Below are 16,749 nucleotides of genomic sequence, written 5' to 3' on the forward strand. Positions count from 1 at the left end.
AGAAGTGGGAGTGGGATGGATTCCTTTTTCTGTCCATTGCGTCCACTTGCATTCGGCTCCCACTCGCTCTCCTTCTCTTCCACTTTTGCTCTCGGTGCCCAAGCTAAACTTTATTTTCTTCCCAAGACAATACCAAAGTTTTGGGTTCGCGTTCAGGAATTCTCAGCCTTTGCCCGATCCCCTCATTGTGCGTACCACGCAGGCAACATCCGACCACCAGCCGACGTCGTCTCTTCCTTACACAAAACACGAAGCGCCCGATCACCGGATCCCTTCACTGTCGCCACTGAATCAGACATCGCGTCTGACTTGCGTTTTCGACACTCGGCCAAGCTTGCCCCGCGCTCCTACCAGAGACAGGGCTACTTAGTCTTCCAGCAACCCTCACTCCGTCCTTTGTTCTGTAACCCGCAACCTCGACACTTCAAGTCAATAGACACCACACGTCACAATGGCCGAATTCATCCGCGCCCAGATCTTCGGAACTACCTTTGAGATCACCTCGAGGTTGGCCCCCCCGCGATGAACCCTTCTCCCATTATGCGCTCTAGTCTGATCCCGCGATAGGTACTCCGATCTCCAGCCCGTTGGCATGGGAGCTTTTGGTCTCGTCTGGTACGTTTTGCTTCACCATCTCGAAATATCGCCAGACACGCCCTGCTAACGATACCTGCCGCGCAGCTCCGCGAAAGACCAGCTCACCAACCAGAATGTTGCCATCAAGAAAATCATGAAGCCTTTCAGCACACCAGTCCTCGCCAAGCGCACATACCGTGAGCTGAAGCTTCTCAAGCACTTGAGGCACGAAAACGTTGGTCTCCCAGATTCTATCGTACAAGCAGAGGGGAACTATGCGACTGACATGCTGCGCTACAGGTCATCTCTCTGAGCGATATCTTCATCTCCCCTCTTGAGGATATCTATTTCGTTACCGAGCTTCTCGGAACCGATCTTCACAGGCTTCTCACTTCTAGGCCTCTTGAGAAGCAATTCATCCAGTACTTCTTGTACCAGATCATGGTATGTCACCCCTGTGTCGCACAAGAACGACGGCAACAACTGACTCCAACCTTAGCGCGGCCTCAAATACGTCCACTCCGCCGGTGTCGTCCACCGTGACTTGAAGCCTAGCAATATCCTGGTCAACGAGAACTGTGACTTGAAGATTTGCGATTTCGGCCTTGCGCGTATCCAGGATCCTCAGATGACTGGCTATGTTTCTACTCGTTACTACCGCGCCCCCGAGATCATGCTCACGTGGCAAAAGTACGACGTCGAGGTCGATATCTGGAGTGCCGGCTGCATTTTCGCCGAGATGCTCGAGGGCAAGCCCCTCTTCCCCGGCAAGGACCATGTCAACCAGTTCTCCATCATCACCGAGCTTCTCGGCACTCCCCCAGACGATGTCATCAACACTATTGCTAGCGAAAACGTGTGTACCACCCCCATTCTGCCGAAGGCTCTGCGACACAGTTGCTAACTCTCTGTTAGACCCTGAGATTCGTCAAGTCCCTTCCCAAGCGCGAGCGTCAGCCTCTGAAGAACAAGTTTAAGAACGCCGATCCTTCAGGTATGTCTCAGCCGCTGGCCATCGTAGGATACACAACATGCTGACCTGTCTTAGCTGTCGACCTGCTCGAGCGCATGCTTGTCTTTGACCCCAAGAAGCGGATAACTGCCACCGAGGCCCTATCCCACGAGTACCTTGCTCCCTACCACGATCCCACCGACGAGCCTGTTGCCGAGGAGAAGTTCGATTGGAGTTTCAATGACGCCGATCTTCCGGTCGACACATGGAAGATCATGATGTGAGTTCACCGCATCAATATCATGGGTTGAGGACCAACAACTAACCGAGCCACAGGTACTCCGAGATCCTTGACTACCACAACGTCGAAGCCTCAGGGCAAATGGAGTTCTCCGACGAACTTGTGCAATAAAACACGGCAACGGCAGGGTCGAGACATGACCCCGAACCTTCGATACAGGGGTAGAAGTCCCCTGGCTTCATGATACCACGACATCATGCCACATGTTTTCTTACCGTCATAATCCACTTTTCTTCGGTCAACTTTTTGGGGGTTCTCCGAGTCTGTTTTTGTCTACAATGTTTGAAGAGCGGGGAAGCGGATACACATCAGAAAACTGTACCCAGGTCCCGGGTACTAGGGAAGTTTCAAAGAAAGGGTGAGGGCATTGCAATTGAGCATGTCCAGAGAGAGGGACGCATGCATGGGAAATACACGTACACAGGCACAGGCGATCTTTGGGGTTAGGATTCAATAAGACAAAAAGTGAAAGAAACCAGGATGCGAAAGAGGGTGCTTGCGCTTGTTGACTGCCGAACCGCGACCGATTTTTACCAATGATGGAAAGCTTGGGCATGCATGGCGTTTGGGGAGAGGGACGGATGTGTTAGCTCGAGACCGCTACTTTTCAATCCCGCCGAAGAAGTATTGCTATGGAGACAAAGTAGCTGGCTGCAAGAAGGACAAGTGGAAATGATGGCTATCCAGTGGCTCATGAGGCACCTAGTTGCTAATAAACAACAGGAAAAACGCCATTAGGGATGGGTCATACGGGCACACAGGCGGTCGGATAGAGTTGAGATTCTATATCAATTCGAGTATATGATAGACTATCTGGTAACACCAGCTCACCTCGGAGTATTAACGGGTTTGCATTATACAAGTCGGAGATCGCCAAGATTAGCTCAGGGGTTGTGAAAAGGGGGTGAAGAGCGGGTGAAGGGGCTCGAGAGGGGTAGAGAGGCTCAAGAGAGGGTTTAAAGCCGGGTGGTAAGGAATAGCTAAGTGAGGTCCAGATGTAGTTATCAAATGCGGTGTTGAGATTCAATTATCACCATCGTTGCCGTCGATTCTCATCTTTGCCAAGACTCATGGTTAGGCGGTTTGGTGCCCATTCCGCACCGTATTTTCCTGTTGGCTCTCTGCAGTAGTAGTTGCATGAGGCACTGACCGGGAAAACCCGTGAAACGCCAACCAATTGGAGGATGCCACCCCGCAGGATCTCATCAAGATATCGCAGCCCACTGATGAGGTGTTGTTCAGCGCTGTGGGTTCCCGTCTCCAGGCGGTGGGAACGAAGCACGAGCCGCCCAGCCCGGGGCCAGCAGCCATTGTCACGAACGCGACTCTCCAAAGGTCAGACCGGCGACTGTGTAGAAATGTTAGTGTGTTGATAGCAACATCACATTATCGTCAACTCCTGTTCAAAGTTTGTTTATACCCACCTATCTTCTGGTCACTGAACGGCGACGACATATACGGCATTGGCATTGGCATTGCTTGGCCCGCCCATTACGCCGCCATTTCTTACCTCAACCCAAGACTATACCAACCCAACTAAACAGCTTCCGCCATTTTCTCAGTCGCCGCTTTTATATACACCTACCATATGGGGATATCTTAAGTCAACGGCCGCGAGAGAAACATTCAAGTCATATAGCGAGCGAGCGGTAGCTTTGGTGGAAGCGTCGGATTCATTTCTTCTGCCGCCATCCTGCACCCCATACATACCAGTCGCAACTCCCGGATCCCAGGACCTCAGCCTAGACAATGTCCGTTCCCCCTACACCGACAACAGAGAGAAAGCCGGGCTTCACCCCGCTCGTCGCCGTCGTCGACTTCCACCATGCGCGCGGCCCCGAGGTCGAGAGGTGGTTCGGCGTGCCCGAGGATAGCGATCCAGCCGCCGAGTATGACTGGGGGCTGTTGCCTTTTATGGCCTTGAGCGATGGTGCTCATGCGTAGGTAATCCCCTTTCCCTTCGACTCTTGAGGGCATACATGATGACTGACGACGCATTGGACGACACAGCGCAACAGAAGACTTCTCTTACTTCACCCTCCTCCGGCCCGCCACCGCCTCCGACCCCGAAGCCACCTCCCTCTTTGGCATCTCGTGCACCCGCCAGATGGACGCCTCCCAGCTGCTCAACCGCCCCGCCGAAGTCACCCGCTCGACCGTGCAGAAAGCCGTCGTCATCATCGCCGACTCGCCCCAGTACTTTGGCATGTTGCGCGAACGTTTGAGCGTCGTCACAAAGGCCTGGTTCGCCCAGCGCGAGTTCACCGACGTCGAGATCCTCCGCCGCTTTCAGGAGAGCCTAGCGGATGAGAAGGCGCGCGGCACTTTGCTGGGCGAGAAGGAGGAGGACAGGGATTTATATCTCGGCATGAGCCTGCGGGAACTGGTGCGCGAGTTCCGGTGGCAGACGCTGGTGCTGCTCAAGTGCTGTCTGCTCCAGCCGAAGATGCTGTTCTTTGGGTCAAGGTGCGAGAGGCTGTGCATGATGCAGTTCTCGCTGATCAGCCTGATCCCGGGGCTGCTGAGGAACTTGCAAGACTCGGCCGGTCCGGAGCTGGATAACTACGAAAAGAAGCTACAGAGGCCGACGAGCTTGCGGACTAGTGATCGCAACTCGCTGCTGGCGTATATGGGCTTACCGCTTCAGATCTTCGGCAAAGGCAGCTTGTTCGGGCCGTATACTCCGCTTCAGCAGCTGGACGTCCTAGCGGACTTTGGCACAAAGTCCTACATCGTCGGCAGCACCAACTCTCTGCTTCTCCAGCAGAAGGACCGTTACTCCGACATCCTCATCAACCTCGACGAAGACTCCATCAACATCACCTCCCCCAGCCTCAAATCCGCCCTAGCCCTGTCCACCCCCGACCGCCGCTGGATCGACTTCATCACGCAGAACGTCAACGACACGTGGGACGACGCCAACCCCGGCATGCCCAAGACCATGGGCTACGTCGGCTCCGAGGAGTTCATCCGGCTGCAATTCGAGGAATACCTGTTGTCGCTAATCTCCTCGGTCAAATACCACAACCACCTCGCCATCCACTCCCAAAACCCACGGATGCTGCTCCCGCACATCGAAGGCGATCCCTCGCTCGATTTCAACGCCGACTTCATCGAAGCCTGGAAGCGCACGGAAAACTACCGGATCTGGGACGGCCACACGGACTCGCACCTGTTCGACATTGTCGAGCCGAAGCACCCCTGCGCCGGCGGGCTGACGATCGATGATGTGCAGAGACGCATAGCGCAGCAGGTGCAGGATCTGCATCTGGATGAGCGGTTTGCGGTTGGCAAGGAGGTGCTGGGTCGGAATCTACAGGCGGGCAAAGAGAAGGCGAGCACGATGTTCAACAAATTTTACGCGGACATGGAGGCGTTGAGAGAACAGAGACGGAAGGCGGCGGAGGAGGCGGAGAAGCAACGACAGGCTGAGGCGGCAGCTACTGGTGGGAACGGGCAGCATGGTAGTGAAAAGGGTGGCAGTGGTGGGAGTGAGAACGGGAACGGAGGGAACGGACAAGGAGGACTGGCGCCAGCGGCCGCGGTGTCTACGGTAGGCAGCAAAGCCGGCGCTTTTGTGAGCAGCTGGACGGCCTGGGCAGGCGAAAAGCGCAAGGGATGGGGCCGCTCGGCGCCGACGACACCGATTACCGAGACTACGCCCATCCCTCCCACCACCGGCACGGGTACTACGACCTCAGACACCTCTTCACCACAAGACAGGGAGAAGGAAAAGGAACAGGAAAAGAAAGGATGGGGCTGGTCCAAAGCCATCAGGAACCGCACCTCCGTCCTTCTCAGCGGCGGCGGGGGCTCCTCCGAGGAAAGAGAAACGTTCATGCCCCAGTCCCCGCAACGAAACGGGGCATATGCCGCTCTTCCGCTGGCTACGGGCAGTCCGGAGTCTACGAGAACCACCAGAACGGGAAATAGTAGCAATACCGGTGGTGGGCAATCAAGGGCGTTTAGGAGGAGGGCGTTGAGTGGAGAGAGTATGTTGGATGCGGCGGGAAGTGAGGATGGGTTCTCGGGGAGTGAGTTTGGAACTCCTGAGAGAGTAAGGAGCAGGGAGACAGTGGCGAGTATTGCGAGGAAGCCGGTGGGTAGTGGTGGCGGATCGGGATCGAGGCCGGGGACGGCGGGGACTGTGGGGAGTGTGAATTTGATGAGTGTGGCGTCGCCGGAGGTGGTGAGGGGGGCGGGTACGACGACCACAGCGGCGGCGACGGTGACAGAGGATGATGGAAAGGATGAGAAGGTTGAGAATGAGAATAAGGAGGAGAAGGAGGATACGGAGGATAAGGGCATGGAGGAGGTCTCACTTGACGACGCCCCAGCAACAGCTACCGAACAGGTCAAGAAAGAACCAGCGCCGGTATTAGCGCCGATAACGACGACAGATGAGACACAAAGGGAGAGTTCCCGGTCCCGATCACCATCACCATCACCGCTCCAGCCGCCGGCCGTTATAGTGGCTGCTGAAGAGGCGGCGAAGGCGAGTGAGGTTTAGGATATATAATGTAGAGAACTACGAGCGATAAGAAGTTGGAATATAACGAAGCGTTTTGGATTGTTAATGTTCATATCGTTGCGAATCAGTGAGTCTTGTTTCGGTCTATCACACGCAGCGCTGTTTGGTGTTTGCCTGGTACCCAAGCGGCGCCTACCACCATGAAAATGTTTTGAAGCGGTGCGGGTCTGCCGAAAAGCAAGGGTGGTTAAACGGGACTCCGGAGGACTGAATCTAGACCCCCCCATATACCAATTGATCCAACTAGTCGCATCGGAAGCGCTGACCGTTCGGGACAGATGCATTCTCTCAGGTCCCTAAAAGGCCTGTGAAGGCGACAAGTGTTGAACTGAACGGTGGGACGTCGGAGGCGAAGGTTTCATCGACCGTGGGGAGCTGAAGGGTGTGTGAAGCCAATCGGCCATAACGAGGCTGAAAGGATGTACACGTGTAGTCATGGAGACCAGTGGTCTCGCGCGTGCAGATCTTATTGATATATTGGGGGTATGGAAAGTTGAATCCCAAAGACAGAATCCCAAAAGACACAATCCCCAACGTACAGTGACACGAGATCCAACAATCGTGAGTTGTTTGTCGAAACCGAACTCACGTATCTTGGCCAAGCGGTCGGTCGCTGACACACAAACATCCAGGACGTTGCCAGCGAGTTAGTTGGACGAAAATGGCAGACAACGACATCAAAACGATGGCCGAAAAGACCATCATCGCAGACTTAATCACCCAAGGGATCCCCACCTTCACGCCCTCCGGCCCCAAAGCCAGCGAATACGAACGCTCCGTCGCCACCGCCAACCTCCTCTACCGATTCACGCGTCCGGCCTGCGTAGTTCAGCCGGAGACCAGGGAGCAAGTCGCGCAAGTCATCAAGAAAGCCAAAAAGCTCCGCGTGCCCGTCACCATCAAATGCGGCGGCCACTCCTACGCCGGCTTCTCCACCACCAACGAAGGCATCCTGCTCGATCTAGTACGGATGAACAAAGTCGATCTCGACGTCGACAACAACCTCGTTACGCTGCAGGGCGGTGCCCTATGGGGCCATGCCTACAAGGCGCTGGTCAACGGCCGGCACAACGGCATCATTATCAACGGCGGGCGCTGCCCCACCGTCGGCGTCGGCGGCTTTTTGCTCGGCGGCGGACTCGGTCCGTTCACGCGGAGCTTCGGGATGGGCTGCGACACTCTGAAGGAGGCGACGCTCGTCACTGCGGACGGGCGCATCGTCACCGTTAGCGACGAAAACAAGGCCAACTCGGACGAGGGCAAGCTCTTTTGGGCGCTGCGCGGCGCCGGCGGCGGCAACTTTGGTGTCGTTGTCGAGTTCAAGATGTACCTCAGCCATCTTCAGAACGAAGAAGGGCTGGTGGTGGCGGGGAGGTACACCTGGTTTCCCAACCCGGCGGTTGAGGGGGCGATGGACGAGTTCACTCGCACAATGGAGCAGTTCTACACGACCTCCTGGCCGGACAGTATCACGATCAACAGCTCCTGGCTTTGCGACCTCAAACAGCAGACCAGCAGCGAGCTCAAACTCGGCGTGCGCTTCCTGGTCTACTACGACGGCACCAAGTCGGACTTCGATGCGCTGATCTCAGACAAAGTGCAGCAAAAGGACCTGGCGAAGCAGCTCAAGCGTCGCACCCTAGCCGAGAAGTCGACCCGTTTTCTGCACGAGACACTAGCGTCCCAGTGGTCCGAGGAAACCATCAAGGCCTTCCCCTCCGGCACTGAGACTGCGCACAAGCTCTACTCCTCATTCGTGTTCAAGAACGACGCCTCCAGAATCAAGAGCGTCATCTCCATCATCCGACAAGAAATGGCCGCCTTCCGGCGCGAATTCGCCGGTGAAAGTGGCCTGCTACAAGTCACCTGGATTCACTCGGGCGGGAAGGCGAGTGCGAAGAAGCGGTCGGAGACGGCGTTCCGCTGGCGTGACTGCACGTACCACGCGTACATCATGCTGGAGTGGCAGGAGAAGTGGTTGGAGATGGACATGCGGGGGTTCTTGCAGAAGTTCAAGGAGAAGCTGAGGCCGTTTTCGATGATGGGCTGTGCTGCGTTCATCAACTTTCCTGATGCTGCTCTCCAGTCGAATGCGAGTGAGAGAGTGTACTATGGCAATAACCGCCAGAAGCTGCAGCGCGTTAAACAGATCTGGGACAAGGACAATTTCTTCCAATGGAACCAGGGGGTTCGTCTTCCGCAGCCGGAAGCGAATAAGACTGCCAATTCCATGTCCGCAAAGGCAGCGACGTTCAATGCAAAGGCAGCGCCGATGTCTCTCATTTCAGGCGAAGGGTTACTTTCGACATCCAGCTTTGGGTGGATGTCGGAGTCGAATTCAGTATCGCCACAACCTTCTTTGCTTAATGATGATGGCGAGGATGGTTCTCTGGGCGATGAGGGTGAGATGGTGGATATCGACGAGCAAATGCTTACGGATGTGTATGCATCGGAGCAGTGGGACAGCTTTGATCACCCGGCGGCGAGCGGGAAGATCAATTACAGTGCGCTTGGCAGAGGTATTATCGACTTGAGTAACTTGGGATTCTAGTGCCGCCCGGGTCAAGAAAGTATCAATCAGTACACTGATGAACTTGGGAGAGAGTGTGTGAGAGTACGTACATAGAGATAAGCCCATAGGAAGATGGAGGGGGGGGGGGAATGGGAACAAGGGCGATGTCACTCCCCGATAATTCGGTGGCGAACTTTGTAGCTTTCTAGAAAAAGTTGAAACCGGCGACTTGTGGCCTTGGGAGTCGTGAGGATCGGTTGACTGTAAAAATATGCCAGAAAAGAGAAGAGGAGGTTGAATGAAGACAAGACGAGAAAGAGGAAAAGGAGGAAGAAGTTGAGCCAAAACTTTCTGGAAAAAAAAAACATACAGCACCTGGGATTCGCTGGTCGTCACCGACCCAACTACTAGTCAGGCGATATGGTAGCTTATCTATCGGAGTCGGAAGGATATGAACCGGGTCTTTTAATCACGTGGTAGGGTCAAAAAACTGAACAACAACCTCTCGTATCCATATCGTTCGGACGGAGGCAATATAGTGAGTGGGGAGCTGGCGCTAAGAAGATTAATATAATTGGGCGGATTACAAGAAAAGTTGACCGTCCTGACACTGCGGCTAGATTTTTTACACGGCTAACACTAAGATTGCACTCGGTCAGAAGACTATTCCTGATTGGTTCCTAGTCCCTCGGCCCAGTTATGTGTATGCAGTTAGTCGCCGAGTCTGATGAGAGCGTGGCAAGGGAATCTCTCGCTCTTGTCTTGTTGGATCACGGTTTGGTGATCCACTACGACAAACTGATCATGATGGACCTCCTTCATGTACCTGCCTTAACCTACCTTCTTCATCTGCCTGCATTAGCCCACCTCTTCCCTTCCATCCTGGCGTGTCATAACCATGGTGGTTGGCTTGCAACACACTGCCGGCGCAGCCGCCAACACCTTTGTAGACGAGTCGATTGGCTGAGAGAGCTGCATGCCAGGGCTGCGAAACAGGATGACGGCGGCGTTGAGAGCGGCAAGCCAACCACAGCTCTAGGATCTGAAGCCGGCAGCCTCCAACTCCACTCAAAGTATGCACGTGCCCTATTCACAAGCCCGACTTTGTACTTGTCTGCCTTGACTTAAGTGCACGCGAAGCCCAAAGGCCACCACCCATATCACAACTCCAAACTATGATATTTGCTCGGATGATTTCAGATGAAAGTCAAGTCTCCTGTTCCAGCAACTAAGACCCGAAGAGTTCCTATGAGAGCGTTCAAATAAAGGTAGTTGCTCAAGGTCGGGGTTGCATTTATGCCTTCGTTATATAGCCTTGATACATTGGATACTGGCGGGGCGGCGGCGTTGATTATTACCGGTAGGAGCGACATTTGCAGGTTTGTCAAGCCTTTTTATCGGTCCGGACTGACAAAAAGGCTTGGCACCCTTGTCGCTAAATTCTTTGCTTCACTCTTTTCACGTCAACACCATCTCCGCATCTTCCCACTACATACAACCATCGTCCTTTCTTCCGTTCTTAATTCCCAGCCGTTTCAAAATGGAGGCGCTTAAGAGCGAAATTGAATCAATCAAACTCCAAATCCAACACCTTTGCAATTTTGCTGAAACCAATTGGCAAAAATCCACTCCCTCTTCTTCCTCCACTCAAACCGACGTCATCTCTAGCGCCATCCAACAAGTTCTTGAGGTATTGAATCGCATCGACAACAAGCTCAACGAATTAACAACCACATCCTCAATATCCTCAATATCCCTACCATCGATACGATACTTAACCAATACCACCGGTCCTCATCCTATCCCAAATCTTGACAAGATCGGACATCATACCCTCAAGTCATTAACTAAAGACGACCTCGGACTCAATCTCATCGCCAACCTTCACAAACTCGAAACAGATCCCCATTTCCGTGGGAAAGTCTGCGTGTCCATTGCAGACTTGGGTATCGATTGGAAGAATCTTACTAAACGAGCTCTACCATTGGCGGATCATGATCAATTTGCGGTCCAACACGATCGGGACGATGACGGGTTTTCACGGCTATACCTTTCTCACTCGAAAACAATGACTTCCATCAATTTCGATTTCGACCTCAACCCGCTCACAGATAACGAGGCCAAGCAATTCCTTCAGGACGTTGTTGAATCTCCTCCTCAAAACACCATACCCTACTACGTCGGGCCTATTGATACCTCTGGAACACCACTTGCTTCGCTTTTCCCATCCGGCGCACTTTCGATACTCGGCGACCTCCCTGGAATCAATACCTTGTACATGCATATGGGCGAGCGTGGCTCAGGGACCGCTTTCCACTGTGAGGATGCCCAATTGCGCTCCTATAACCTCAATATTTTTGGGTGGAAGTTCTGGATCATGATCGACCCGAATGATACTACCAAATTTGAAAGGATGCTTGCGACCAAATGGGCGCTCCACAAATGCGACCAGTCTGTACGGCATCTGAATATCATGGTAAGTCCGAAGAGGCTACTCGAAGAAGGAATCAAGTTCGATATCATTCGCGCTGGCCCCGGCGACCTGGTTATAACACGACCACGACAATATCACGCAGTTATCAATCAAACCCCGTCTCTTGCTATAGCAACCAATTTCACTTTGCTTAGTGAAGAGGCAATTCCACGTGGATGGGTTGTTTGTCCAGAAGACGGGTTGTACAGTCTGTCCCATGGCAACCTCAAAAAGCTTTCCCATGGGCCCCCCATCAAGAAACGGAAATTAAACGCCACCCTTCTACTACACAGCAAAAGGCAGAATTTTGGTCAGTCTCGAGATATTAGCAATGTTGTCGGCAATAACGATACTAAAGGGAGGGACTATGAAGAAAACGAAGAGCAGGATGAGGAGCAGGGCCAAGGGCAAGACAAGTACCAAGAGCATGGTAACAACGAGAATGGCAATCAGAACAGCGAGAATGACACTGACTCCGCTATCAGTGTCGGTTGCGGTGATGCCCAAATCAAAGTTGACAGCAACACGAAGGATACTAATACCGATACCGGTATCGAATCAGGTCGTCAACTCGCAAGCCTAACGATAGACAATGGTGCGATCTTGCGATTTATGTCAATCGTATACGCTTGGGACAGTGCGGACGTCACATTGAAAAGCTCGTTCGCCTCGAGAAAGCCTACGGACGAGTTGTCAACTGCTAGGCACTACGATAATCTACGACGAAAAGCACAAAATCTCAGTATTTTGTACACCGTTTTGGGCATGTCAGCCAGTTTTCGGCTTTCCAAAGTCATGAAAGAAAATCAACATCGACATCGAGCAAGCGGAAGTTGTATATCAGCTGTGTTAGCAGGTCGTGGCATCGAAGACACTCCTGCAGCGCGGAAGGCATTCACGGCGGAAATATCTCAGGCTCGGAAGATCATGAGGATGGTAGAAGGATACGATGGGCTTCTCTGCTTTTTACCCCTTGGGTTTGGTAGTGGGTTCACGTTAAGAGCTTTGACGAGGTTTTCGAACAAAGACCTCGAGACCTTCCGTGCCACCATTGCTCGGTATGAAAGCCTAATGTTGTTGAGTGAGGTGGGCAATGAGTTTCTACTCTCTGTTTGGGGTGAAGGAGAGTTCAGAGAAAGATTGTTCCAAAGGAGACAGCTTGGCGAACTGCAAAACCTACCTAACGAAGACCTCATTAAGTTTCTGACACCCATTCAGCCTGAGGATGGTATATAGGGTAGTCTCATAAGGCTGGACATTGCGTTCAAAATAAGCAGTATCAACCGTAGCTGTATTATTATTTTTTTCTGCCAGTTTTTGTTCTTAATCAAGTCCCCCGTGGTACAGAGCGGGACTCGAATCCCGAACACGCAAATCAGCATTGGGAATCTTGTACGATAGGTGCCATAAACACCATCGTGAACGCAATTGATCCATAGAATCGCGTAATGAAAAGATGCCAAGGATGTGCTTGGTTGTGGTCGCCTTCTAGTAAAATAAATCCAACTCCGACAACTCGGACGTTCGCTTCGGAAGCCGATAGTCCGCTTATTAAAGTGTCTGGTGCTCCATAAGGTGTTGAATATTCTCCTTCTAACTCGTTTCATACGTAGGCACAAGAGAAAAGTTGGGACAGGTTCCTGTTCCGGGCTGAGAAATGGCGTTTGCTCGTTCTTTTCTCGCATCTCTTTAATCAATCAATCCTTCGAGAGGTGCGGAAATGTAGCGGATAGTGATTGTGGGGAGCTGTGTTTCTAGATATGGCGGTCAGAACCCTAACCCTAGAGCTGGCTCAGCCAGCTCTAGGGTTAGGGTTCCTCAACCGCTTGGTCGATGTGGGTAAGTCTGCTATCACTATGGCACGTGACTAACACTAATGTCCGCTGAATTCGGTTGGGGTGGCAGGCAACGCCCCAAAGTAGTTTAATTTAATTGTAATGAACTTCTAATATTAAAGGGAAATATTTATACACTATATAAACTTTTTCGTATTATAAAGTAAAAGTAGAAAATAAAACAAAGATATTTTGTATTAATAAATAAGTTATAAATTTGCTTGTAAATAAGTAAGAAATTCGACTATATTAGTATAATATGAGTTTTCTAGTAGTTTTTATCGTTAACCTTTGGCCAGCTAAGTATAGTTTACTACAAAAACAGAGAAACGATTTTCCAAACTAGTATTCTACACCTTCTTTCTCCTACTATTTCCGAGCCTTTTTTATCAACCTTTCAGACCTCCGAAGTACCACTACTGCTTCATCGAAGGTATCCTTCTCGAGGGTATCCCTCTTCCGTTTGCGAGAGACTTTGTTTGGGACTTTAGGACTCTTCAGCCCTTCACCATCATTCAGACTCTCTTCAAGAAGAGAAATAAAATCTGGAGAGGTAAGGCGGATAGGCGTAAGTACCGACTTAGGCGGGGGTTTAGATGAACTGGTAGGGGAAGTAGGGGACGAGGACCGAATCAAAGGTAGCATGGGATTAACTGGAGCCGAAAAGTCGGGTCCCAAAAAGTTGGGCGTGGAGAAGTTGGGCGTGAAGGAATCCGAGCTGGCTCCATCAGAATCTAGAGTCATAATCGAACTAACTGTGTCGTCCAAATCCGGGAGCGCTTCTGGCAAATCCACCATGGCCGTAGGATATATGTGGTGTTGTTGAGGATATTCCAAAGTAGGATAAGGTGTAGGGGATCGCCTCTCCACAATCCCGTGTCCGTGGCGTATTTTGTATGCCATGCTAGATATGCGGAGGTTAACGCTGTGATATGCTGAAGCCGTGACCGAGAAGTTCGGGTGGGGTTTGTTGATGGGATAAGTGTTGCCAAGCAATTTATGGGATTCCACACAGACAACAATGTGCCAAGTGCTCCCTGGCACACCCCAGATGGGGGTTCCTTGTTTGTTTTCGTCGTCTTCGTCTTTCATGAGACGCCAATCTCTGATATCACCATTATCATCGGTCTGGCCGAAATATATGTCGGTTGGATGTAGCGGTTCGACGAGTTTAAGAGTAGCATAAACTCCCTTTAACGGTCTGTTGGTAGAGTCTCGGACTTGGCAAGTGATAGACATGTTGAAGAATAAAGAATTGGTCGTAGAAGGAATAAAAAGACCGGATAGCTTGAGTAGTTAAAGGTGGATAATAGAGGGTGGTTAGGGTATATATACGTATATGGTTGCTGGTAGGAGGTGGTATTCTATCTTTGGATTGTCAGTTGGCTATCCCCTATTTTCGCCACCTACGGGGTATATCACCTTTTAAAGTCTAGTTTCCTTTTCGCTACATTCGAGATTTGCAATTCAATTCTGCCATGACCATCATTGGATCCTTTCGTTACCGCGCTAAGAATTCAAGCGTCTTCTTGTTTTAGTCCGATTTTTATCTCTTCTGAATCGTCGGCAGAGATACGCCCCGACGGTGGATTCGTGGTTACTATAGTTTGATATTGTCGGAATGCGTTAATAATTGTCGTTGCGATATTTGTAACCATTTCGTCACGCTGTTTTAATTCCCGTGCAAGATTCCGGCGTGGTAGTAAATAAGACGACTCTAACTGATTCAGCTCGTGTAATAACCTTTGATTTTGAAGTTTAAGTTGTTGATTTTCTTATTCTAGTAATGTGTATAAGTTATTTCATCTTTTTTATTACGATTTATGTTTGTCTTTGGTAGTGATGGGAGGCGTTTACTTAGACTCATCGTCTATCAATTTACGCTGTATTTTTTAAAAGCTCTGTAACGTTGACAGAAACGCTCTCCAAACTAGAAGCTACAGTATTTATAGATTCCAATGCCGTTTCGGATATCTTAGAGATCCTCATGATGTCGTTTTTAAGAACCTCCAACCGTTTATCTCTTTCCTGATCCCTATCCATTTTTTCTAAACGACGTTCGATTCTTGCGCTTCTGATTAATTCTAATATTAAAGTCTCAAGTTTGACAACGATGTTGTCAAAATGTCTATGTTTGTTAGTTGAGTAAAGGTAATATAATATAGTAGGAAGAAATACCTTTTACAATGTGGACACGCCGAATCAATTGGATCGAACAGTGTTGGCAACCACGTTAATTGTGGTGGTGGAGGAAGTAAGAAAGCTTCAGGATTTAAATCCTCGAACATTTATAGATCTGCAGGGTTATTCATAGTGCTAGTGTTCGTATGGAGAGAAGATGTAATGGGCCAATACAATGAGTAAAACATAAAGTTTAAATTTAAAAACCAGCTTCTATCGTCAAAGACAACTATATATACCCCTTCTATCTTTTTGACCAACATCCAGGTGGGCGACTTGGTGGTGCAGGGCAACCTCAACATCATGCTGGCCGCCTTCAACGCGCACTACTGCCGCACCGGCCTGGACCCGCAGTTCGACCCCGTGTACCCGGACCCGGCGCCGGGGGGTTACAACGCGAGCGACTGCGGCACGCACGTCCCGCCGCGCGTCGTCGCCATCATGTACGCGTGGAACGAGGCCTGGTACTCGGACGTGTACGCCCACCGCCAGTGCCTCGAGTTCCTCAAGCTGGGCCTGCAGGGCGTGAAGGTGCTGACGGGCTCGGCCGACCGCGGGCCCGCCGACCAGCTGGCCTACTGTATCGACCGGGACGACCCCAGGAACAGCACGGCCGGCGAGGGGTTTTTTGCGTCCGTCTTCCCCGCCTCGTGCCCGTGGGTCACGTCGGTCGGCGGCACGCAGTTCCTGCCCGTCGTCTCCAACGGCAGCAGCACGACGGCTAGTAGTGGCGTGCCGTCGTCGTCGTTCCCGGGCGAGACGGCGCTCGACGACAACAGCACCGTGTCGTCCGGCGGCGGCTTCAGCCGCCTCTTCCCGGCGCCGTGGTACCAGGGCAACCTGACGCGCGAGTACCTGGCCTCCGCGCCGGGCGCCGCCGAGCTGGCGCGGCAGGGCTACTTCAACGGCTCGGGCAGGGGCTACCCGGACATCTCGGCCATGGCGCGGAGCTTTCTGGTCGCGCTGCACGGCGGGTACCGCGCCGTGTCGGGCACGTCGGCGTCGACGCCCGTCGTCGCCGCCATGGTGGCCAAGATCAACGACGCGCGGTTGCACGCCGGCAAGAGCACCGTCGGGTTTCTCAACCCTGTGCTGTATTCTGCCGCTGCGCGGAAGGCGGGCGTGCTGCGCGATGTGCAGCTGGGCAAGAATCACGGGTGCGGAGTCGGCGAGGCGTTCCCCGCCAGGCGGGCGTGGGATGCTGTGACTGGGTTGGGAACGCCGGACTTTGAGAAGCTGAAGGAGTTGTACCTCCGTTTGCCATGAAGTTGGCTCGGTTGGGTAGACTCAGAAGAGACCCGTTGGGCGGTCGTTTCTTGGTGGGTGGTGGGCCGTGGGCGGGGGTGTGGGAGATCCAAGATCTGCTTCCGGCTTGCATGTATGTGCTT

General features: G+C 52.2%; 6 protein-coding genes across 6 annotated transcripts; 5 read left to right on the forward strand and 1 right to left on the reverse strand.

Moving 5' to 3' along the window:
- Positions 1–451: 451 nt before the first annotated feature.
- Positions 452–1,940, forward strand: B0H65DRAFT_446344 (putative OS2 protein; the record flags this gene model as incomplete). Its single annotated transcript, XM_062825794.1, has 8 exons — positions 452–507; positions 568–615; positions 682–832; positions 877–1,020; positions 1,076–1,432; positions 1,492–1,570; positions 1,625–1,808; positions 1,865–1,940. The coding sequence occupies 8 exons, from the start codon at positions 452–454 to the stop codon at positions 1,938–1,940; spliced, it is 1,095 nt and encodes a 364-aa protein (XP_062677949.1).
- Positions 1,941–3,474: 1,534 nt separating this feature from the next.
- Positions 3,475–6,774, forward strand: B0H65DRAFT_324764 (transport protein Avl9-domain-containing protein). Its single transcript, XM_062823454.1, has 3 exons — positions 3,475–3,769; positions 3,840–6,427; positions 6,639–6,774. The coding sequence occupies exons 1-2, from the start codon at positions 3,579–3,581 to the stop codon at positions 6,337–6,339; spliced, it is 2,691 nt and encodes an 896-aa protein (XP_062677950.1). The 5' UTR covers positions 3,475–3,578; the 3' UTR covers positions 6,340–6,427; positions 6,639–6,774.
- Positions 6,775–6,881: 107 nt separating this feature from the next.
- B0H65DRAFT_324757 (uncharacterized protein) lies at positions 6,882–9,008 on the forward strand. Its single transcript, XM_062823453.1, has 3 exons — positions 6,882–6,921; positions 6,993–8,921; positions 8,987–9,008. Exon 2 carries the CDS (start codon positions 7,022–7,024, stop codon positions 8,909–8,911), a length of 1,890 nt encoding a protein of 629 aa, XP_062677951.1. The 5' UTR covers positions 6,882–6,921; positions 6,993–7,021; the 3' UTR covers positions 8,912–8,921; positions 8,987–9,008.
- Positions 9,009–10,412: 1,404 nt separating this feature from the next.
- Positions 10,413–12,581, forward strand: B0H65DRAFT_434724 (uncharacterized protein; the record flags this gene model as incomplete). The annotated part of the gene is made up of 2 exons (XM_062825149.1): positions 10,413–11,553; positions 11,758–12,581. 2 exons carry the CDS (start codon positions 10,413–10,415, stop codon positions 12,579–12,581), a joined length of 1,965 nt encoding a protein of 654 aa, XP_062677952.1.
- An 819-nt stretch (positions 12,582–13,400) lies between these two features.
- On the reverse strand, positions 13,401–14,416 carry B0H65DRAFT_479142 (uncharacterized protein). Its single transcript, XM_062827516.1, has one exon. The coding sequence runs from the start codon at positions 14,270–14,272 to the stop codon at positions 13,550–13,552; it is 723 nt and encodes a 240-aa protein (XP_062677953.1). The 5' UTR covers positions 14,273–14,416; the 3' UTR covers positions 13,401–13,549.
- A 1,197-nt stretch (positions 14,417–15,613) lies between these two features.
- B0H65DRAFT_435462 (peptidase S8/S53 domain-containing protein) lies at positions 15,614–16,627 on the forward strand (the record flags this gene model as incomplete). The annotated part of the gene is made up of 2 exons (XM_062825192.1): positions 15,614–15,835; positions 15,983–16,627. Coding segments are annotated over 2 exons (867 nt in total), but the record flags the coding sequence as incomplete, so codon positions are not given.
- Between the last annotated feature and the right edge of the window lie 122 nt (positions 16,628–16,749).

This window comes from Neurospora tetraspora (assembly GCF_033439725.1).
Source record: "Neurospora tetraspora strain CBS 560.94 chromosome Unknown B0H65scaffold_8, whole genome shotgun sequence".
Lineage (NCBI taxonomy): Eukaryota > Fungi > Ascomycota > Sordariomycetes > Sordariales > Sordariaceae > Neurospora > Neurospora tetraspora.

Bases quoted from the DNA above. Each gene is read 5' to 3' on its own strand.
- B0H65DRAFT_479142 (XM_062827516.1), bottom strand. From the start codon at position 14,272: ATGAAAGACGAAGACGACGAAAACAAACAAGGAACCCCCATCTGGGGT.
- B0H65DRAFT_324757 (XM_062823453.1), top strand. From the start codon at position 7,022: ATGGCAGACAACGACATCAAAACGATGGCCGAAAAGACCATCATCGCA.
- B0H65DRAFT_324764 (XM_062823454.1), top strand. From the start codon at position 3,579: ATGTCCGTTCCCCCTACACCGACAACAGAGAGAAAGCCGGGCTTCACC. The intron at 3,770-3,839 runs GTAGGTAATCCC...TGGACGACACAG, and splicing joins TTGAGCGATGGTGCTCATGC to CGCAACAGAAGACTTCTCTT.